The 24,851-nt window shown below is 40.8% G+C and overlaps 1 protein-coding gene across 12 annotated transcripts in view; it reads right to left on the reverse strand.

Moving 5' to 3' along the window:
- The window catches only part of LOC131428837 (uncharacterized), a 505,952-nt gene that overhangs the window by 398,865 nt on the left and 82,236 nt on the right, over positions 1–24,851 (reverse strand). For 4 of the 12 annotated variants that reach the window (XM_058592893.1, XM_058592885.1, XM_058592884.1 and 1 more), the window contains 2 exons: positions 8,310–8,437; positions 6,630–7,342 (listed from right to left, as the gene is read on the reverse strand). In XM_058592893.1, the coding sequence (XP_058448876.1) occupies positions 6,630–6,690 (61 nt within the window). In that variant the 5' untranslated portion in view covers positions 6,691–7,342; positions 8,310–8,437. Of the gene's footprint in view, positions 1–6,629; positions 7,420–7,912; positions 8,290–8,309; positions 8,438–24,851 lie in introns of those variants that run through there. The other 8 variants (XM_058592883.1, XM_058592890.1, XM_058592886.1 and 5 more) reach the window with 6 other exon arrangements.

A 24,851-nucleotide genomic window follows, 5' to 3' on the forward strand; every position in this document is an offset into this window, starting at 1 on the left:
TGACGAGACAGACTTCGATGACCCTCAAGAGGGACCTTCCTTTGCTATGCCTAGCGGTTCTAGGAAAAGAAAGTCAACCTCATCTCCTAAACTGCCATGTAAAGGCCCAAGGGTGTCCCCTGCGGGGTTTAACAAAGTTACAACACGGGGAAGTGCTTCACAAAAACCGAAGCGAAATGCTTCTGGTCTGGTAAACTTAAGATCAGACCAAGAATTTCTATCGCTTCCTTGTGCATCAAAAACACCTTGTACCCCCAAAATTCAACTAGAAAGTCAATCAAGTGCTGGACTACTAAAATTCTCTGATATTGTGGACTGGATTTTTAGAACTTTCAATATTACTGATCCTCTTAAAAGTATGATGATGACATTTATACCAACAGTTAGAACATTTTTGAAGCAGTTGACTGCAACATGACCCCTCCTATCTGTGATTGTATCCTTCGATGGCTAACTCATCGAACGGGGTTGAGGATTCAATCACTGTCTTACAGTGGAATCGCAGAAGTATTAGTCCAAAAATTGACTCCTTCAAAAATTTAATAAATTGTGTAAAATGTGACGTGTTTGCATTATGTGAAACCTGGTTGACTTCAAATATTTCCATCAACTTCCACGATTTTAACATTATTCGTTTGGATCGAGATAACCCGTACGGAGGAGTATTTTTCTGGATCAAAAAGTGCTATTGGTTCTATCGAATAAACCTCCCCTCGATACCAGGTATTGAAGTGGTCGCATGTCATATCACAATGAAAGGCTAGGACCTTTGCATTGCTACCATTTACATTCCCTCAAGAGTCTCGGTTGGGTTCCAATGGCTCAGCGATATCATGCAACTCCTTCCTGCGCCGACGTTAGTTTTAGGAGACTTTAACTCTCACGGTACGGAATGGGGTTGTCTTCACGATGACAACAGATCAACCGCGATCTATGATATTTGGGATAGCTTCTTTATGACTATTCTGTACACGGGAGAAATGACACGGATTCCTCCACCACCAGCAAGACCAAGTGCGCTGGATTTATCCCTTTGCTCAACCTCGTTACGGCTAGATTGCAAGTGGAAGACAATCCCTGATCCCCAAGGTAGCGATCATCTACCTATCGTAATTTCAGTCGCCAGGGGATTGAGACCATTGGAGACACACGAAATAATGATTGGAAATGCTACGCAATCTTGATATCTGAGAAACTAGAAACAACACAAGAACTTCCCCCGGAGGAAGAGTACACGTTTTTGGCTGGCTTGGTTCTCGATACTGCGATTCAAGCTCAGACGAAACGTGTACCTGGCGCGAAAACTAACATCCGTCCTCCCAACCCGTGGTGGGACAAAGAGTGCGCATCACTGAACGCGGAAAAATCTTTAGCATTCAAAAAGTTCAGACAAAATGGAACATCTGAAAATTATCGGAATTGCGCAGCGCTAGACAAGCAAATGAAGAACTTAGTTAAAGCAAAGAAACGCGGTTACTGGCGACGGTTTGTTGACGAATTAACAAAAGAAACATCGATGAGCACTGTTTGGAACACTGCTCGACGAATGCGCAACCAAAACAAGTCGAACGAACGAGAGTCAACGAGTTTCTAGAGGGTAATATGTTCTCACACGACTGGAGACAAGTGAGAGTGATCGCCATTCAAAAATCAGGGAAATCAGCCTCCGATCACAATTCGTATAGGCCGATTGCTACGCTTTCCTGTATCCGAAAGTTGTTTGAAAAAATGATTCTCTTTCGTCTAGACAATAGGGCCGAGACTAATGGTTTGCTTTCAGATACACAATTTGGCTTTCGCAAGGGCAAAGGAACGAACGATTGTCTTGCGTTGCTCTCAACAGAAATTCAAGTGGCATTTGCTCGTGAAGAACAAATGTCATCAGTTTTCCTAGATATCAAGGGGGCTTTCGTCAGCCAGTTCGTGCTGGCATCTCATCAGACACAGTCGACAATTGCTTACGGTCGAGACGATAGAAACAAAGACAATACAGTGTAGTGAACAATAGAGTGTACGAAATGGGCAAATACGATTTAACAAAGCCTGAAACTTGGCCTACAAGGCCAAATTCAATTTGTATTGATTTCAAGCGCTGCAAAGTTAGACCAGCAGCAACCGAAATTGAAATCTTGCTTAAGGAACGAATGCATCTAAACGTTACTGATGTAAGTGAGATTCAATTCAACAAGGCGTCTAACTGTGTGTACATTATGTTCAAACGTGAAAAAGATGCAATTGCATTTGCTTCGGTTAATAACGGGGTGCACAGTATTGATCATGACAATGTTAAATATAAAATCCCTGTGTACATGGTGGATAATGCCATAGAAGTACGCGTGCATGACCTTCCCCCGCAGACCAGCGAGGGGTATGTTCGGGAATGTATGTCGCAGTACGGTGAAGTTCTTTCCATCGAAAGGGAAGTATGGCGGAATTTTTTTCCGGGTATCCGGAATGGCGTGCGAGTAGTACGTATGCAACTACGTAAAGCAATTCCATCTTACATCATTTGTGATCAAGACGGGATACATCCGTGTAAAACGCTGATTACGTATGAAAATCAACTGGTTACACGTCAGTTTTGTGAACAACCTGCACACTACGGCAAACCTTGCACTGAAACTGCAAAAAGGACATCTTTAAACAAAAAAAAGGACAACCGCCCAACAACGGAAACTAGTGAGCGCAGTACTCCTGTTGTACCATCAAACCCACCAACAACTGCAATTAATGCACAACAAGGCGCGTCTACAGCAACTAACAACCAACCCAAGAATGCGAATTACAAGGAAAACGAAGAAAAAACGGAAACCAACAACGATACCACCGATGCGGCAATGGAGGACGAGACGAGCCACGAACAAAGTGCCCCTCACTCATCGCAAGATAAAAATGGAAGCTCCTCTCCCCCTAGAAAAAGGGTGACAACGAGATCCAACGGTAAAAAAATTATTTTATCTAATAAAAACATGGCTCATTCGGCCACGTAAAGCTTGTACGCAAATTGGCCTGAATAAAAAATTTTTTATAAAAAAAGGGGGGCTTTCGACTCAGTTTCTATAAATATCCTGTCTGAGAAGTTGCATCAGCATGGTCTTTCGCATGTTGTTAGATTTTTCAAATGGAAAGGCTGTTCCGTGATTTTAACGGTTTATTTAGGTTCGTTATAAATCTCCTGAAAGGACAAATTTTTACTATCGACTATTAAGGTTACGTTTAGTATCTCCGTCCAGCGAGGCTCTCGTTAACCAGACTGATCCTAACCTGCTTGTTGAAGCCTGAGGTATAATTAAGTAAATATATACTTAATATATAATTATATAATTAAGTAAATATATACCTTTTAAATATATCAGCGATATATACTAAATTCAATATAAAGTATTCCAATTCAACTGTATAATAAAGAACAAATCAATAAGAAAGGTATCGTGTAATACTTTATCACCCGTATTCTCTTCTTCCTTTCACCGTTTCATCTGGCTAGTTGGCAACTTGTGTATTTCCGTCGCTGATTGTATAACAAACGCTGTGAATTGACGCTTTGCGAAGAATAGCAACACACGTATTTCGCGCATGGTGATTTGTCGACAATACGATTCAGTTACATGGGTCTTCCTCAGGGCTCATGCTTAAGCCCCCTTTTATACAATTTTTAAGTAAACAACATTGATGAATGTATCAATACATCTTGCACGCTAAGACAACTTGCCGACGACTGCGTTGTGTCTATTATAGGACCCAAAGCTGCCGATCTCCAAGGACCATTGCAAGATACCCTCGACAACTTGTCAACATGGGCTCTTCAAATGGGTATCGATTTCTCTACGGAGAAAACTGAGCTGGTTGTATTTTCAAGGAAGCGAGAACCAGCACAATTACAACTTCAATTAAGGGGTGAAACCATTGCTCAGGTCTTCACATTTGGGTCTGATTCGACTCCAAAGGCACCTGGGGATGTCATATTAGGTATCTGAAACAGAAAAGCCAACAGAGAATCAACTTTCTTCGTACAATAACTGGATTACGGTGGGGTGCCCACCCAGGAGACCTGATCAGGTTGTACCAAACAACGATATTGTCCGTGATGCAATACGGATGCTTTTACTTCAAATCCGCGACGAACACCCATTTTATCAAGCTGGAAAGAATTCAGTATCGTTGTTTGCGTATTGCCCTAGGTTGCATGCAGTACGATGAGTTCTGGCGGGCGTCTTACCGTTGAAAAACCGATTCTGGGATCTCTCATATCGATTGCTAATCCGATGCGATATCTTGAATCCGATGATGATTGAAAACTTCGAAAGGCTTTTCGAGCTTAATTCTCAAACCCGTTTTATGTTCTTGTATTTTGATTACATGGCTCAGAATATTAATACTTCTTCATTTGCTTCCAACCGTGCTCATTTCTTGGATACTTCTGCTTCTACTGTGTTTTTCGACGCATCCATGAAAGAAGAGATTCGTGGAATTCCGGATCAAATACGCCCTCAAGTGACCCCTAATATTTTTTACAATAAGTTTAGAGCAGTCGACTGTGAAAAGATGTTCTACACTGACGGATCAAATCTCAACGGGTTAACGGGCTTCGGGCTTCAACAAGAACATCACCGTTTCATACAAACTCAGTGATCCGACTTTATTTTACGTCGCAGAATTAGCTGCTATTCAGTATACCCTTGGGATCATTGAAATCTCGCCCGAAGACCATTACTTCATTGTCACGGACAGTTTAAGTTCAATAGAAGCTCTCCGGACAATGAAGTCTAGAAAGTATCCCCCATATTTCCTGGGGAAAATACGGGAACACTTGAGAGCTTTATCTCGACGGTCTTATCAAATTGGGTCCCTTCGCATTGCTCTATTCCGGGCAACGAAAAGGCAGACTCATTGGCCAAGGCGGGCGCATTAGATGTTGAAATTTACGAAAGACCAATTTGCTTCAACAAATTTTCCAGTATATCTCGTCGAAGGACTCTCGAAAGTTGGCAAACTTCATGGAGTAATAGGGAGCTGGGACGATGGTTACACACCATTATCCCGAAGGTATCGACGAAACCTTGGTTCAGAGGGATGAATGTGGGTCGAGATTTCATACGTGTGATGTCCCGGCTTATGTCTAATCATCACATTTTGAATGCACATCTCCGGCGTATAGGTCTCGTGGAGAGCGGTCTCTGCACTTGCGGTACGGGTTATCACGACATTGAACATATTGTCTGGGAATGTACCGAGTATTGTGGCGCCAGATCGGCCCGAGGTATATCACCCGGGGTTCCAGTACGAGACGTTTTGGCCCATCGAGACCTTCCCTATATGTTGTACCAGATCATAAAAAACATCAACTTACTAGTCTGATCTGTGTTCTGCTATCCTTCGATGATATTTCAATTCAACCTCGATTCGAACATCCGCTCGCAACTCCTCATCCAACATCTGTTCACCATCTTCTTCGGAACTAACAAGATCTTGTGCTGACACTAATTTTTTTTGCTACCCCTTCTTTCGTCTCTTCACTATCTCGACGTGAACTAATTAGATCTTTTCGCTGACCTAAGTAATTTCGCTTTCTTACCCATTTTTTCAACAACATTTATTTCTCTCTGTTTCACTCCTTCTTTTCCGCAAAATTCACCACCCCGGAGGGCCGCCCCAGTCGACGATCAACATGCGGGCCACCCGCCGGGTTCTCGTTGCCCGGGAGTGTTTCCCGCGGACCCACACGAAGAATGTAACCACCATCGATGCATACCAACATCACCAGGCACCAACGTCACCAACCGACCAGCCTCCACCGATGACTAGTTGGAAAATATGATCAAGAAAGTGAAGATACTAATGTAATCTAATTTTAAGTAGTATAAAAATGCCCTCGGCATCTTATAGCTTAACGCAGTGTGCCTTAATATATGTTATTGAATAAAAAAAAGATCACCTGCATAAAAATAGTGTTGTAAACTCTTCGCTCGAATATCGCGCGTTTTAGTTTTCGATTTCGCGCAGAATTGGCACGTTTTGATTTTGAAATTTTTCGTAACAACCCTGCACTGCTACCCGGGAAGAAACAATTAAGTACTGGATTTAGCACATTTTAAACATTTGTAGTACACAAATTAGAGTCAGTTTTATATGGAATCCAGTAAACAGAATGAACATCTTTATACGAGTAATACGAGTAATCACAACATTGAACGATGTATTTTTCGTACATTGAATATTTCGTAACCCAAATAAAAAAAACACCAGAATGGTCTAAAACTAGATCTGGAAACTGTTTATCACCAGCTAGTTTTTCTTTTTCAATTGATTCATTAGATATTAGGGTTCCTGTCCCGAGCGGTTCTGTGGCCACACGAAAGCCACTCACAATGCATTGCTTGTCTGGAAGCAGCTTCTGCTGAGTAGATACCCCACCGCTGAACACCCACCATAAACCGTATCGGTTCCAGCCCCGGCACGTCCTTTGCACAGATAATACCGAAATCGTTTTATTTCCCTCGAAACCCTTTTGAGCAAACCTGCACAGACACGTTAATCCGTTGTACCATACATTTTTGCGAACAATGAATTGTGTCAGAACGCTTGCATGTCGAATGGGTGCTGGTGGGGTGAAAAGGGATGGTACGTACCTGCTACTATCAGCAAACAGAGAATCGGGAGCCGTAAATCCATAACCGCTGGGAGCCACATATTCGGTTCCGTTCTGTGCTACTTTTTTCTGCACTCCTTTATCATACGATGATGTCTGTAGTGGCAACCGTAGTACTTGGCGTATGCATACGAGATAACTTCACACACTTGTGCTGTTCAGTGAACGCGGTTCTCTGCACCTGCTTCGGGACCACTTGCGTTGTACGACTCCGGGTGGTGGTGAACCGTAAAACTCACCTCCCCCACCTGCCCGGTCCAAGGGTGCTACTGCTGCTGCTGCTGCTGCTGTGAGGTAAACACTCCTGGTAAAATTTACAAAAGGTGCCGATGCTGCTGTACCAAGTTACGCCTTGCTCAACTCACTCGCTTATCGGATTTAACGCTCTCTCGTGGGTGATCCTTTTTTCACCGAAACCAGCAAATTCCGGCAGAATCTTGAACTCGCACAGTCATCGGGCGTTGAATGGGGCGGAATGGGTGAACAAACACGTTCTCTCGCTTTCCCTATTATTGTTATTTTCCACTTTCCTTTTTTCGGTACACAATTTCGTTGTTTTCTTCTTCTTTCCTTCTGTAGACTAACTCCGATTCTTAATTCTCCCGATGGTTATGCAGAGTTTTGAAACTCATTTCACTTCACACTCCTAGCGCTGAAACGTCATCATGATGCAGGGGAAAAAGTTTTCCGAATCTAGTGTTGTGCGGTGAAGTTACAATGCTGGAGCTAGGACTTGCAGTTTTCTCGATGTTCGCTAAAAAAATTGCAATCTACTGCGATTGTAATAACGGAAGATAGAGTCTAATGTGGGCAATTTATTTCTCCTGGAGCAACGATTTGCCTTGCTACAAAACAAACCGTGGTTGCTGGATGTTACTGTTGGAATACTAATCTGTGTTTGCTGACAATGTGTGAACATGGCTTTACTTGCAATTTATAAACACCAGCACATAAACATAATGATAAATTGAGCAGTTTTGCCAACATTCATAGAAAGAACAAGAACTAAAAATCGTTGTTACTTTCTTACTTGGAAAAAGAAACTGATCCTGTAACATGCTTCATGAATATTCTGCATTTTCGCTAGTATTAAAGCCTAAACACAGATCAAGCATAGGATAGAGCCAAGAATGTTGTAGCTTGTTGCTTGAAAGGAAAAAGTCGCTTGAAAGGAGCGACCGAACACCAAAACAACCCGATTCGACAACCAAGAATATCACCATCTGTCAAGTCCTAGCCCATTATTCAACACATGAATTTCACCGCAAAAACAGTCGGTCGTATGTTGGTCCCCATTTTTCACCGGAAGCCCCATGGACCCTAGCGATCTTTTGTTTTTTTTTTAATATTTCACTCGTCATCGCAAACGACAACCGATAGCTGAGTTTTACCAGCGAAAAAAAAAAGTTTCACGAAAAAAAAATCGAAACGGCAAAAGCAAATAAATTTATTTTAGCCCGCATGTTTTTTTCGTTTCCATGTCTCGTGGATTATTTTAATTTTATGTTTTATGCACGCTCTATTTTTCCTGTTTTTTTTCTGTTGTTGTTGGATTTTCCAAATGGAACTGTGTGTGTGTGCTTGGAGGGTAGGAAAGGCGGTGACACTCCAAGCGGGTGCAGAGGATACAATGTTTTTCGCCACCCAACTTTTTTCTTACGATTCGCTGGTGCTCGGATCGTTAAACGAAACGGTCGATGTCAGATACCGGGTATTGCGTGTTTCTTTGCCTTCGGAGATTCTACGGTGTGGCGGCTGGCTGTACGTCTCTCTGGAGCCGGCGATTTGCTGTAATGGGAGTAGAAAGGAACAAAACAGAAAAATAATTTATGATGAGAAACATACAGAGACGAATGTGTTTTCTATCAAGATTCAGACGTTGCCTGTTCGTTTTTTTTTGGAGGGGAGTAAGCATCAGAAGACTGACAAAATAACTTCATTTTTATTTATGAACTGTTCTGTGCGTATTTGTGGCGGTATTGAGCTATGATTGAACAGACTCAGCAGAGCGGAAATGAATACATAATTTCCAAAAAAAAGCGAACAAAATGTTCACTACGTTGTTGTTCTTTCTTCCGAGAAGCCACTTTATCGAGAGATCAGCTCATTTTTGTTGTTGTACTGGTTGCTTTTATTCAAGCGTAGATTTAATAGATAGTAATAATTTTTGTTTTTTTTTTACTTTATTCATCGTTTTCAGTGTATGGAAATCAACTATTTTTAAACGTTACAGAAAATTTGTTGTTTTCCTGTATCATCGCTACTTCATTTATGACAATCCGTATTCGTTCAGTTTACACTCAAGTCTATTTTATGCGGGGGATACGCATCGCATAAAAAACTGCATAACCATGAACATTCACTCGAACAATGTTTTAACACCATTCAAACATTAGTCGAGTGAAATTAGTCTAATAAACGCTCAGTGACAAATTAATATGAACATTCGCATAAAAAACGTACACTTTTGAAAATTTTCTGAAAAAACAGCAAAACCAGAAAAACAAGTTTTTTGTCGCAAGATGTCTTAAAAATTGTGGATCTGGTGTTATATCGAAAAAAAAAAAAATAGAATTTTATGCAAAAGCTAGTAGTAGGTAATGTTAGAGAAATAACCGCGAGATTGACTTAAGACTACTGTCGACCGAGTCGTGGCTCATATGAAGTTGGACGTTGTATGGATTAATGACGACACTTATTCTGATTGAAAATCGGTTTTATAAAATCAAATTAATGTATATGAGCAAAAAAAGTCGTGGCATTACATTCCTTTTGTGGAATTTTGCCTTTCTGTTTCAACAGACTCCGCAGCCGATTCTTAGCGTACAGAATCATTGTATGGCTAGTACTACGATCCTACTGACACCAAGAATCCTTCCCGGTCGGGGATCGAGCATACGACAACTGGTTTGTAAGACCAGCGCCCTATGCATTGAACCGCCAACTCGTGCAACGTTTGAGAAGGACAAATAACTTGAAAGTTGACTACTAAAAGAAGAAAATATACATTGTTAATAAAACTGTTGCATTTTTCTGTAAATTTTCAGAAAAATCAAAAATCAATTTTCTCCGATTTGATATTTTGTATCATATAATATTGAAGATTTTTTTGCATTATAGGCCAAGATGGAGAAATATTAAGCAACAAACTTACAGTTTTTCAAAGGAAGACGAATTTTTGATAGCCATGTATTAAACATGTTGAAATATTTTTGTCGTGAATACGACTTACTTTACTATGGGGTGCCTTTTCAAAATTTACCCTCTGAGAGAGTGATAAGTTTTTGATCGTGAATATCTCTTGTTGTATCTAACGAATCAACATAATTTTTGCTATACCCCATCGGAAATATGATCACAATTTTATGATAAAATTTTCAGTTGTGTGACATAATCTCAAATAATTCAAAATTAAACTTTTCTGAAATGTTTGGTATAAACGAGTATCAAAGAGGATAATTCATAAGGCGCGTTTGCCTTTCTCGTATTTTTAAAGCTCATAGCTCAGTGATTTGTGAAAGGATTTATATAATCTAACTACCAATAAAATCGAAATTTTTCAACTTAAACGTTTATAGCAAAATCATTGAAGTATTTCAATAGTACACTATTGCAAAATCTGTCTCATTTGACCCATGTCAACACCAGCCAATCAGAACGCGTTCTGAGGAAGAGAACAAAATATCTGTACAACAAATCGTTCGTGAAAAATGTTCCGAACAGTGCTTAATATTGTAGTGAGTTCCACAATTTGGTCCTAAAGGCAGAAAAGAATCCCTGATAGTTTCTTTCAATGAAATGCAAATCCGAAATGAGTTTTTATAGCCGTTAGGACCGCCCATTGGTAAAAAGGCAAAAAAGAAATCACGTAAAAAGAAACCTCTTAACAAAATTGTTTATCAGTTTGGATTCTATCGCCACTGCGAGCAGATGTATTGTGTGTCGTTTGCAGAGCTAGTTTCGCTTCCGACAAGAGCGATTACGTCACAGCTGCCAGTTGTTTGCATTGGTGAAAAAACAACGAAAAGGGGACAATGGTGGAGAGCATCACACAAAATCAACCGTTCAAATGGCTCTAAATGTTTTCTAAAGAACTATTAGGATTTCTTTTTTGCAAATCGAAGGTAAATATCCTCAGTTTAGTGCAAATCTAGAACTGTTTGATTTAATTTGTGCACTTTTCGCTGTGTGAAATTCACAGTTATCGAGATCAAGTGAAGCCTTCTTTGTTTTTGAGAAACATCTGCCAGTTGTTTGCATTGGAATGCTTTCATAATTCATACAATTGATCAACTAATTGATAATCGGAAGTGTTATGGAATCAGGAATCAGGAATCAGAACAAATTGGCTCAAATGGCACGTTCCCCTTGATATTTGGAGATTTGTGCCTTGCCATCAATATGTTTTTAGCATCATTTTCCCGATATATAAGAGGGAAGGATTGAAAGGAAATGGTAAGGGTTGGACTAGGAGGATGGGAAAAATTGACGACACAAAAACACATAAAAGCAGAAGTAAATTCTGCACCCCTAAGGGATGCCGAACAATCTGCTGAGGATCACATTTAGTGGAAGCAGAAGTAAATTCTGAACCTCTACGAGGTCCCGAACAGTCCGCTGTTAATAAAACCTCCAACTCCCGAGAGGATTTGAAGATCTTACAAAAGCGACACCATTCTGCACTCCCGGAAGAATGCAGAACGATTCGCAGTATGTACGAGCAGAAGTAAATTCGGCACCCCCTAAAAGATGCCAAACAATCTGCTAAACCCAATTTAAGGTAAATACAGAAGGGATTCATTCACTCCAGGAAGAACGATGAACCCTTCTGACTATAGCTCCTTACCACATTGGGTAAGAAACGAGAGAATATCCTTCAATTTTAGCTCCGCATACACAGACTCAACCATGTATGGAGAACCAAAAACCCGGATACGTAGCTGCGTCAATGCGGGACAGTTACATATCAGATGATATGAAGTACCATAATCGCATTCACACAAATCACACGAATAATACTCAGCACGTTGAATAGTAGCCATGTGATAATTGAGTTTGCAATGTCCAGTCAGAGCTCTGACCAGAATACTGCAATGATGCTTGGAGAAATGCAGTAGACACTTTGACATTTTCAGATTTAAATCTGGTAGAAATGCTTTTGCCTGAGCGCAAGTTTGCAAGCTGCGCCAGTAGCTGGCATGTTTGGATACAGCCCAAGAACGAATCTTGTGCTTTATCCAACTAGTTGAAAGTGGTAAAGCTGGTTCAGGACCAACGAAATCATTCGTTGCACCAGCTCTAGCCAACTCATCAGCCCATTCATTTCCAGTAATACCAGAATGGCCGGGTACCCATAAGAAGTAAACAGCATTTGAAATGCTGAGGTCTTCAATTTGAGTTCGACATGCGATCACTAGATTCGACCGTGAGTCATTCGAACTGAGTGCTTTTAAGGCTGCCTGACTGTCGGAACAAAAATAAATTCGCTTACCACAGATCCTCTGCTGAAGTGCCGATTGTACTCCACACAGAATCGCGTAGATTTCTGCTTGAAACACAGTACAGTATCTACCAAGTGAATGAGACTGCTCCAGCCTCATTTCACGACAGTAGACACCAGCACCAGCACGACCATTCAACAGAGAACCGTCCGTATAACAAACTATGTGTTCATCAAGTTGTCGTTCCAGACAACCAGACAACCATTCCTCACGAAAAGGATAGCTCACATTGAATGTTTTGAAAGGAAAACTGCATGTGAGAGTTAGGTCACTAGGAGCGAGTAAATACTCATCCCACGTAACCATTTGAGACCACAAGCGAGTGTGGCTGGTAGCATAATCTAATGGGTTACTGTTCCAAAGCCCTGTAACCTTAAGACGGTATGCACAAGATAATGCTTCTTGTTTTAGGAACACATGTAGTGGTTTAATGCACAGTAGCGCCTCTAGAGCAGCAGTAGGAGTTGTCGTGAATGCTCCTGTCATCGCCATTAGGACCATCCTTTGGAGATGATTTAGCTTTGACTGAACTGTCGCGACTTCTCCTTTCTGCCACCATACAAGACATCCATATGCTAAAATTGGTCTAACGATAGTTGTGTAGATCCAATGAATATATCTGGGTTTGAGTCCCCATGATTTTCCAAAAGCTCGTCTGCATTGGCCGAAAGCCATGCAAGCTCTTTTAATTCTGAAGTCAATGTGAGCAGACCAATTCAGTTTTGAGTCAAGAATAACCCCGACGTATTTAACTTGTTCGACCACAGTGACCTCTGAACCAAAGAACTGCAACGGACGAGCTCCTGTGATTATCCTACGATGAGTGAAAAGCACCATTGATGTTTTGCCCGGATTTACAGATAATCCAACCTGACAACACCATTGTTCAACAGATCGCAGGGCTTGCTGCATTAAATCAAAGAGAGTGTTAATGCTTATACCGGTCATCAATATATGATAATCGTCGGCAAAACCATAAGTCGGAAATCCAAGGTTATTAAGTTTCCTTAACAAACCATCAGCGACAAGGTTCCATAAAAGTGGGGATAGTACACCACCTTGAGGACACCCACAGACACTTAGCTTTCTAATCTCTGCTTGCCGAAGCGATGAACAAAGAAGTCGATTGCTAAGCATTGCGTGTATCCAATTTGTGATACTTGAAGGTATGCCATGACCACGGGCTGCTTCCAGAATTGAATTGAAAGACACGTTATCAAAGGCACCTTCAATATCTAGGAAAACTCCCAAGCAAGATTGCTTTTGTGAGAAAGCTTTTTCAATGTTGTACACAACATCATGTAACAGGGTTGTAGTGGACTTTCCACGCTGGTAAGCATGTTGCATTCCATGTAGCGGATGCAGGCCCAAACTAACATCTCTGATATAGTGATCGACTATGCGTTCCACTGTTTTAAGAAGAAATGAGCTTAGACTGATAGGCCTGAAACTCTTCGCTTCCTCATAAGTGCCGCGGCCGCCTTTGGGAATAAATTTGACAATTATTTCCTGCCAGGCTCTTGGAATATATCCTGTCGCAAGACTAAAAGTAAGTATTTTCTTCAAAACATGTTTGAAATGTTCATACCCTTTCTGCAGTAACACTGGGAAAACTCCATCCTTTCCAGGAGACTTGTACGGAGCAAAACTCTCAACTGCCCATTTGACCGATTCAATCGTCACAACGCTTCGAGCAAGGGCCCAAGAATCGTAACTACCTGAAAAAGTCTCGGGAAGAGCTGTCGGTGATGGATCCATACATCCTGGAAAGTGAGTGTTAAAAAGATAGTGAAGTACATCACCTTCATCAGACAAGTGTTCACCATCTGAAGTTCTTAAGAAACTGACATTAAAGTCCTTAGACTTCGAAAGTAACTTATTTAATCTGCTAGCCTCGTTGAGACTAGAGACATTTGTGCAGAGGCTTTTCCAACCACTTCGCTCAGACGATCGAAGAGCATTTTTGTAAGCCCTTCGAGCCAACACGAATGCCTCCGACCCATTTCTGCGACGGTGGTTCCAAGCTCTTCTGCATAGTTTCCTTAGTCTAGCAAGTTCAGCATTCCACCAAGGAGTTCCTCTAGTAGCTCGCACAATACGAAGTGGACAAGCCTCTTCATATGCTGCAACTATGAGTGAGTTTGTCTCGTCGACAACATTTTCCAAATCAATTGGGGTTTCAATTGTTGGTTGGTACCCGTAAAATCTAGTCGCCAAGCCCTCTTCATAGAGGTCCCAGTTTGTAGATTTGGGATTACGATATGTGATAATATCAAATTTAACGTTTGAATGATCAAAGAATATGTACTTATGATCAGACAACGAAGGTTCGAGCTCATCGGAGACGAGCCAATTCACCAACTCATGCGCAATTCTATCAGAGCAGAGAGTTACGTCCAAAACCTCCTCTCTGCCAGATCTCGCAAAAGTTGGGCGGTTCCCTGCATTGACTATGTGCAGGTTTGTACTGCTCACGAATTCCATCATATCAGAGCCTCTCGAATTTATATCTGTGCTGCCCCAAATGATATGGTGAGCATTTATGTCACTGCCGATTACAAGCGGTATATCACTCTTGCAGCAGTATGATACAACCTTTTTGAAGTCATCGCTTGGTGAAGGTTGGTTATGCGGCAAATATGCCGAACAATAGACATGTTTTCTGTCTATGCCATCAATAGTCATACCAACTGTGACAGCACAAATATCCCGACTTGCGAGCTCCGATATGAGAGAGACATCGAGAGCACTATTTGCAAGTATGCATGCTCGAGGCATTTCACGTGGATTAGTCATTCCGGTCTTGTTAAAGGCAACAAAGACTGGGTTTAACAATTTTCCAACGTAGAAGTTTCCCTTTTGGAAATATGGTTCTTGAACCAAAGCTAAAGAAGCTTTACCTTCTTGCAGAAGTCTGGATAGATTCATAGTTGCTGTACGTTTATGCTGGAGATTGATTTGTGCTACTCTAACCATTATCAATTAAAGTAACAAACACTCCACCTCCAGCACTTACCGTACAACAACTACAAGAAACCAAATATATTGGCTTATAATCGCCTATAGCGAACCATGTAAGGATTTTTTTAAATGTTTTAATCATTAAAATCCCACGAGTTGCGAAGAAAGAAGTCGTCCACTGTGCCAGAGCTTCGCTTAACACAGTAAGGGAAAATCCCAAGATATTCCGTTCACGACTGCATTGTTTAACCTCCTGCAGCCATTCAGCCATCGGCACGGAAATACACCTTGACTTAGGAGTTCCTATTTTTGTGGCCTTTTACGACATGGAACAGGAAACCAGTGGATCAATTCTTGGTAAAAAATAATTCCGCCGGATGCCACACGGCTTACCTGTTTGGTGGACTTATACCACCGGTACAGGTGGACCGTAGCGTTATTCTTAGCCAGTTGGGAAACCGCTACCGACACTACACGGCTATCTAGGCTGCTCAGAGAGGGAAATTGACATTGATGGTCAACTTCCATGGATGGCCGAGCAGCCATGTAATAATTGGTAAAAAGGCAAAAAAGAAATCACGTAAAAAGAAACCTCTTAACAAAATTGTTTATCAGTTTGGATTCTATCGCCACTGCGAGCAGATGTATTGTGTGTCGTTTGCAGAGCTAGTTTCGCTTCCGACAAGAGCGATTACGTCACAGCTGCCAGTTGTTTGCATTGGTGAAAAAACAACGAAAAGGGGACAATGGTGGAGAGCATCACACAAAATCAACCGTTCAAATGGCTCTAAATGTTTTCTAAAGAACTATTAGGATTTCTTTTTTGCAAATCGAAGGTAAATATCCTCAGTTTAGTGCAAATCTAGAACTGTTTGATTTAATTTGTGCACTTTTCGCTGTGTGAAATTCACAGTTATCGAGATCAAGTGAAGCCTTCTTTGTTTTTGAGAAACATCTGCCAGTTGTTTGCATTGGAATGCTTTCATAATTCATACAATTGATCAACTAATTGATAATCGGAAGTGTTATGGAACATGTCAATTGTTTTCGTATTCATGACATCCAGTTATGTCTCTGACATTACCCACCCGCCTTTTTATGCTACTAATTTAAAGGAAGGCCTTTTTATGCTACTAATTTGAAGGAAGTACATGAAATTTTCAATTATAACGATGTTTTAATTTTGCTAAATGCTACCGTATCAGAGTTACAGCGGTTTTTAATAATTATTCATTGCATATTGCAAATTATCTTAATTTTGCAGTTTTTTTATCGAGTCATGTTAACCTTTAAGCAAGTTGGTAAACGACTGCGCAATGCGCAATTCAGGCCCCAATGTGGTTCTTAGCCTCTTGCCCAGTAACTCCTATCCCTACATCTCCGCGGTGCCGGCTGGGGTACGAGTAACCATAGGAAAGATCGGGTAACCAACCCCGGTGGGACCTTGGTCGTAAGCTGAAGGGAGGGGGCTTGGTTGTGATTGAGTGGCAGCCAATCAGTGATAGAATGTGCGTATTGAAGATCAAGGGCCGTTTCTTCAATTACAGCATCATCAATGTGCACTGCCCACATGAGACGAGACCCGATGACGAGAAGGAAGCATTCTACGCGCAGCTGGAACGTACCTACGACAGCTGTCCACGGCGGGATGTAAAACTCGTCATCGGCTATATGAACGCTCAGGTAGGCCGGGAGACAATGTACAGGCCCGTGATCGGGCTGAAGAGCCTGCACGTGGTAACGAACGATAACGGTCAACGATGCGTAAACTTTGTAGCCTCCCTAGGAATGGTAGTTCGAAGAACCTTCTTCCCCCCGCAAAGATATCCACAAAGCCACCTGGAGATGACCTGATCAACACACGGAAAACCACGTTCTCATCGACGGGCGATTCTTCTCCGACGTCATTACTGTCTGCACTTACCGCAGTGCCAACATTGATTCTGGCCACTACCTTGTCGCGGTTTGTATGCGCTCAAAACTATCGACGGTGCACAACACCCGCCGCACAGGTCTTAATCTCGAGCAGCTACGTAGCGTTCGTACTGCAGAGGAATACGCCCAACAACTGGAGCTAGTTCTACCAACGGAAGAGCAGCTTGGTGCGGCGACTCTTAAAGACGGCTGGAGGAACATAAGGTAGCATTGCTGCAACCGTTCTAGTTACGAGGTTATCGAATCGGGGAAATGACTGGTTTGACGGCTAATGTCAGCAGTTGGTCGAAGAGAAGAATGCAGCAAGGGCGAGGATGCTGCAACACCGCACTAGAGCGAACGAGGAACGATACAGACAGGCACGGAACAGGCAGAACACGGTTTTCCGGAGGAAAAAGCGCCACCAGGAAGACCAAGATCGCGAAGCTGTACCGCGCAAATGACACACGGAAGTACTATGAGAAAGTGAACCGCTCCCGTAGAGGCTACACGCCACAGGCCGAAATGTGCAGAGATACCAGTGGTAACCTTCTCACGAACGCACGTGAGGTGATCGACAGGTGGAAGCAGTACTATGACGAGCATCTGAATGGCGAAGCACAAGATACAGGGAACGGTACAGGAATCAATCTGGGTGCACACTCAGCCGACTACAGATTCCCAGACACTGATCTGTCGGAGATAAGTGAGGAGATCGGCAAGCTGAGGAACAACAAAGCCGCGGGCAATGACCAGTTGCCAGGCGAGCTGCTCAAACATGGAGGAGAGGCACTGGCTAGAGCGCTGCACTGGATGATTTCTAGGATTTGGGAAGAGGAGATTCTACCGCAGGAATGGATGGATGGAGTGGTATGTCCCGTCTACAAAAAGGGCGATAAGCTAGACTGTTGCAATTATCGCGCAATCACATTGCTGAACGCCGCCTACAAGGTACTCTCCCAAATCCTTTGCCGTCGTCTATCACCAATAGCTAAGGAATTCGTAGGGCCATACCAAGCGGGATTTACTGGAGCCCGCGCCACTACGGATCACATATTAGCGATAAGACAAGTACTCCAGAAGTGTCGTGAATAAAACGTACCCACGTATCACCTAGTCATTGACTTCAAAGCGGCATACGACACAATCGATCGAGAACAGCTATGGCAGATAATGCACGTATACGGTTTCACGGATAAACTGACGCGATTGGTCAAAGCAACGATGGATAGAGTGATGTGCTACGTCCGATTATCTGGGACGCTCTCGAGGTGATGGACTCTCTTGTATCTTGTTCAATATTGCCTTGGAAGGTGTGATTCGAAGAGCGAGGATCGACACGAGTGGCACGATTTTCCGAGAGTCCGTACAACTTTTTGGCTTCGCTGACGATATTGATATTGTGACACGTAACCTTGAGAAGATGACGGAGACCTACATCGGACTTAAAGCTGAAGCTAGGCGTATCGGACTGGCGTCAAAAACAAAATACATGAGAGGAAAAGGCTCTAGAGAAGAAACACTACGCCTCCCACCACGAATATTGATAGACGGTGACGATATCGAGTTGGTTGACGAGTGCGTGTATTTTTGCTCACTGGTGATCGCCGATAATGACACCAGCAGAGAAATGCAGAGACGTATTTTGGCAGGGAATCGTGCGTACTTTGGACTCAGAAAAACCCTTCGATCGAGAAAAGTACGCCACCGCACGAAATTGACCATCTACAAAACGCTCATTAGACCGGTTGCTCTCTATGGCCACGAGACCTGGCCTATGTTAGCAGAGGACCAACGCGCCCTCAGTGTTTTCGAAAGAAAGGTACTGAGGACCATCTATGGCGGAGTGCAGATAGAAGACGGAACGTGGAGACGGCGTATGAATCACGAATTGCAACAGCTGATAGGAGAACCACCCATCGTACGGACAGCTAAAATCGGACGTCTACGATGGGCTGGGCATGTCATAAGGATGTCGGACGACAGTCCAGTGAAACTGGTTCTTGAATCTAATCCGACTGGTACATGAAGAAGAGGAGCGCAGCGAGCAAGGTGGATCGATCAAGTGGAGGGTGATCTCAGAAGCATCCGTGCCTAGAGTGGCTGGCGACGAGCAGCCATGGACCGAGTTATGTGGAGACGTATGCTTGATACAGCAAAGGACACCCTAGGCCTATAGCTGTCAGGTAAGGTAAGTAACGTTTAAGCAAATTTTTCTGAAAGAGTAGATAACTTGAATGTTTGTGTCAATTATGTGATTAAGCTTATGATATTGTATTATAACAGGATGCATAATTTAAATAATAATAAATTGCTATAAACAGAAGGGTATCAGGGCATCTAATAGATATGTGTTGAGCAGGGAGAGTGAAAATGACAACTCTTTACTATATTTTCATCATTGTTGTAAGCGCATTTCTAATCATTTCACCCCGTATAGTTTGAGTCATTTTGTCCCCATAAACGTATGACGCTAGTTTTGAAGATTATTGCGATGAGGAAGGGAGCGATACTTTTTCTTGCATGACGTAAATACTTCCTATACTGGATGAAGCAGATCTGCTACTATATGAAATTCTAGGTCGAATTCGTCGGCCGTGCATGAAAAATCAATAGGATGACATCATTTGCCCAGCTGTGATTGGTTAGTGATAACATAAGTCGAATCTAACCAATGTGTATGCTTTTGAAATAGTGAAATTTCCATACATGTTTAAGTTAAATGTTTCCGAATCGATTGGTAGTTAAACTATATGAATCCATCATTGAATCACTTATTAGCTATTAGCGTTCAAAATTATGCCAAAAATTCTAACGTTTAATGGACAATCGGCCACGTACAGTGAAAAGTAAGACATATTTAATGCCAAAAACATCATCTTTGCGAGTTTTTTTTTATGTGGAACACATCATTATTTTCTATATAGGGGTGCAAATCAAAAACTCAAGGAAAACTACAAGTAGAAATGTGATCAGGTTTTCTAACACTTACAGCTCAGTCTATTTTGTATCAATTATTAATATTATTTCATCATTTGATTGTAAATATTTCTTTCTAAGTTTCGATTTGAACGTATCAAGCCCCGTATTTTCAATTATGCATGATTTAAGTTTTGATTAGTAGCGAGCAGTGTCCTATCTTGTCTGCCTAAAATCTCCGGCGAATTCGGATTTCCCTGCCATAGACGACGATTTTGAAAGAGTAAGCGATATATCAAAGTGAAAGCATCACTCTGATTGGACAATCGATGCAAAAGCGAAGTTGTTGGAAGCACGCGAATCTATAAATAAAAGCGAAATTATAGCTAACGTTTCAGTCCTATGCGTAGCATGCTAGAGGTAGGTTGTTGCTAGACAGCAAGACAAAAATAGCCATAAAACGATTTGAAGCTTTAATTGGTATGCTCTGATCTTGTGTCATGCAAGCTCGGATGAAATTCCATGTTAATGCTATAAAAATAACTGCTTGCATACAAAACTTGAACACAAGCTTGGCGAAGAGAAGCTTAAATATCCAAATTGCAAGATATAATTGCATACATTTGGGATACTGGTGTAATTTCGTCGGCTATAAAACAAATACAAATTAAGACAAACGATGTTCGGTTTTGGTTCCTAATCGAGATCAATCTAATGGCGTTTTTGCTTGAGAAAACTGATACTGACCCAGGGTAGTTCCATCTAACACACACTTATAACACCTGATATAAAAACCAGGTTCGAAACTGACTCGATTTTCAGTTCAACAACGATGAAAAGAGGTTAGAAACTGACTTCAAATAAACGGTTTGACAGCAGTTAATGAGGGAACTGGGCTAGGTTCAGCGTTAACGACATAAGCAGACTCTCGTGCAATTGCGGATTCAAAAGTGTGACGATTCATTGAACTTTTTGATTGTAGATCAATAGAGTTTTTGCGTTGCCTTGTTCCACATACAATGTCTCGAACAACCCCATGAGGCTGATGGTTTTTTTCAAAATTATCGTTTAACAAAATAAATTCAAACGTTTTGCATAATGCAAAGTATCATTCGAATAACATTTTGTAATTTTTAGGGGGAAAATATTAAGACATAAGTTAGTGAAGAGGTATTTTTGAGGACACTTCTTAAAAATTATAATTTGCGGTGACCACTGTATCTCAGCGGAGACTAATCAGAAGTCAACAAATCAAAGAAGCAAAGATAGAGCAGATGTTTTGCTAGACCACAACGTTTCTGTTTTGATTTTTTTTTAATATTACGAATTTTTAGTGGTCGTTTAAAGTCAAAACTACGATTTTTTACAGAAAAATTCGCCATTTTGTAGATGGACGATGGATACGGACTTTCAAAACCTGCTGTCGAGAAAAATGCGATTAAAGTTTTTTTGTCTAAAAAATCCAAGAAAACAATTTATTACTCTAAGGAACCGTAGGGTCTAACTTAAAAAAACATTTTTCTTTCTTTTGTATTTTGTTATAATGCAACATTGCATTATTGTTTTGTAAAGTTTTTAAGTCAATTGAAGTAGTAATCTTGTTTTGTTTCGATAGGCTTGAAAATTTCACGGGATATTCTTGAAATGTTTCACCATAAGAAAATATAAAGAAAAAATAAATGATTTTTCAAAAGTATTAGAACCCTAGAATTTTGTTCTGAATTTTTTGAAGCGTTTTACTCCAGGTGAAACAACTACTTGATCAAATTGGTGAAGAATCCCACAAAAAATGGACGCACTTTGATTTCGCTGTAAATAATTCACAAGTGTTAGATATTCAAATTTTATTCGATATACTAATAATATTAGACTACAACAACATAATATTATTCTCAACATTTGCTACTTAGCCATTGTAGTCTAGCTGGCGCACCTTCTTGCGAACGTACAGACTTCTTGGCGACAAGTTTCGACACATTTTCCCAATCTTTTTCGAACTGTTGAATAGTTTTGGCTGCCGAGACATGTTTCCTAAGATGTGCCTTCGTTAATGCCCAAAATTCCTCAATTGGTCGAAGTTGTGGGCAATTTGGTGGATTCATGTCTTTTGGGACGAAAGTGACATTTTTGGTAGTATACCATATTACCGTTGATTTCGAGTAGTGGCAAGAAGCAAGATCTGGCCAGAAGACAACAGGATCCTTGTGGCTTCGAATCATGGGTAGAAGTCGTTTTTGTAATCACTCCTTGATGTATATTTCGCTGTTCATTGAAGCAGTGGTGATGAGGGGTTTCGAAATCTTACCGCAGCAACAAATTGCTTGCCAGACCATAGATTTCTTACCAAATTTTTCGACTTCATTCGATGTCTCGGACTGGTTTAACACTTGCCCTTCTCGCACCGTATAATATTGTGGTCCTGACAAGGATTTGTAATCGAGTATCACGTAGGTTTCGTCGTCCATGATTATGCAGATCAAATTTCCAGCAAGAATCGTATTGTACAGCTTTCGAACCCTCGACTTGATCGATGCTTCTTGTTTCGGACTACGATTTAATTGTTTCTGCTTCTTATAGGTTCAAAGATTCAAAAGTTCTTAAGCACGAAGAACATTTGACTTCGAAGTGCCCACTTTTAAACTGTTCAAATCCTACTAAATAGTAATATTTGTCGTTTGCGTCACTTATGCGATTATATCTGGAGAACCGGAGAAGTTAGTGATATGATCATCGAAAATGTTAAATGATCTAACACATGAGCTGAAAAGTCCCAGACCAAACAAATATAACAAAATTGTTTTGGTTCAAAATTAATTTTATTCATCAACGTAATCTCCATTAAGAGCAACGAAATCGTTCCAGCACCGCTCTAACATTTCAATACCAGTTTTGTAGAACGATTTTCTTTTGCCTCAAAGTAGGCCCCAGTTTCAGCGATAACCTCTTCATTCGTGCGACATTTCTTACCGGCGAACATTATTTTCAGCTATGCGAACAACCGGTAATCGCTGTGAGCCAAATCTGGAGAATACGGTGGATGTGGGAGCAATTCGAAGTTCAATTCATGTAGTCTTACCATTGTTTTGATTGACTTGCGACACGGTGCGTTGCCTCGATGAAACTAATTTTTTTTCTTTGCCATTTCTGTGTAAGTTAAGTGTTAATTGTCTTTTAAAGGTTAGTATTACCTGAAAAAAGATGACCATCTATGCGTCAGGCCCGGGACTTTTTAGCCAATGTGTTAGTGAGCATTCAAATCAGCCTAAACTAGTAAAAATCGGTTGGGCCATCACCGGAAAAAATGAGTGTATAAGAAAAAGTGTGGTTTGTCGGTTACGTCACTTCTACGAACATATCTGCGGAATCGGAAGTGCATTTTCGTCTTCCGTACCAGTACGCACCGATGCGTACCGGATTTGCATCGTCATTTTTTGTGACGGTTTGAAAATTTTGACACTCATCACCATATAATTTCGGAACCGGGGATCGGATCTGGATAAAATTGCACAGTATCCTTTACGACAATGAGAACTTTAATTTGAATCAAGATTTTTGAAAATTGGTTTATCTATTGCTGAGAGATCGAAGTGAGCTCCGTTTTTAGGAGCTAGTAGTTCCAAAGTAGGTTTATATATCCATTAACTGACAAGATCTGCCAAGTGGATGAATTTACTAGTAAATTTTAGAAAAATTTGCACCTCGTTTCGACACCGCTTGTGAAAAAATATTCAAGAAATTGAAAAATTTTCACTTCTGGCGAAAAGAAGAAATTTCCGAGAAAATTAAGTGCACATTTTCCCATAGACTTGCACATATTACCCTGTAATTACGGAACCGGAAATCGGATAGAGATGAAATTTATTAGCAAGCTATGAAACCATAAGACCTTTCATCGGATTCTAAGTTTGTGAAAATCGGATCCACAATGATTTCATTTTTTTTAAATTCGAGTTTGTGAAAGTCTGTTCAGCCATCTCTGAAAAAACTGAGTGAGATTGTTTGTCAATTCGAATGGTATTTCACAATGGGCCTTCCGGGCCTGGGTTGTGAAGTCAAAATAAAAATTTTATTATAATTTTTTGTTTTTGTTTTTCGAGTACGACGAGTACTTTTTTTTAATTCGTGTTTTTTAGTAGCATACATTAGCTTCCGCAATAGGTGCATGTTTTCCAATGGCCATTTAGGGGAGATTTTCCTGTAAACGGGTTTTTTTCGTCCCTTTATTTTGAGCGTGGATTAAAAATAATGGATTACCTAATCTTCATTTTTAAGCAGTTACTGTTCTTTATTGGAGACTTCTACAGTATAGATTTTATGGGAAAATATCGAGCTGTTCCTGAGATATGGTTACTCAAAGTGGGCTGTTACGCCCTTTGCTAAAAAACTCCTCTGTCTAACGAGCGTTTCGGTCACACCCAGAGCCAGTGAAGGGATTGATGTATGGGGACATCGTAGGTGATATGAGACAAAAATGCAAAGAAAACGTGTGAAGATTGCTAGTTTCTTAAAATTTACCTTATTCTTATATTAAATATTAAATTTATTGTATGAACCAGAACTGAATTCTTAGGATTGGTAAATAATGTGCCTGAAGTGATATTCAAAATATTGTATTTAATATTTAGGATCGATTCATTGGTATTGTGTTGAGGTTAGCAATAATTGTCGAATTATTGTTGATACCGTGACAGGTAATATTCTATACAAATTAATTGTTTAAACTTTTAATATAATTTCAACGTTCAATAGTTTACACAGCACAATTAATCCACAATTAAATACATACACGGATATAACGAAATACTGTAATTGACATTAAACGTAAGTTGAAATCATTATTTTTACGTTTCGTCTTTGACTCATCAGTGCAGAGCAGTTCAAATTGAACTGCTTAGTGCTAAACTCGG

This window comes from Malaya genurostris, chromosome 2 (assembly GCF_030247185.1).
Source record: "Malaya genurostris strain Urasoe2022 chromosome 2, Malgen_1.1, whole genome shotgun sequence".
Classification (NCBI taxonomy): domain Eukaryota; kingdom Metazoa; phylum Arthropoda; class Insecta; order Diptera; family Culicidae; genus Malaya; species Malaya genurostris.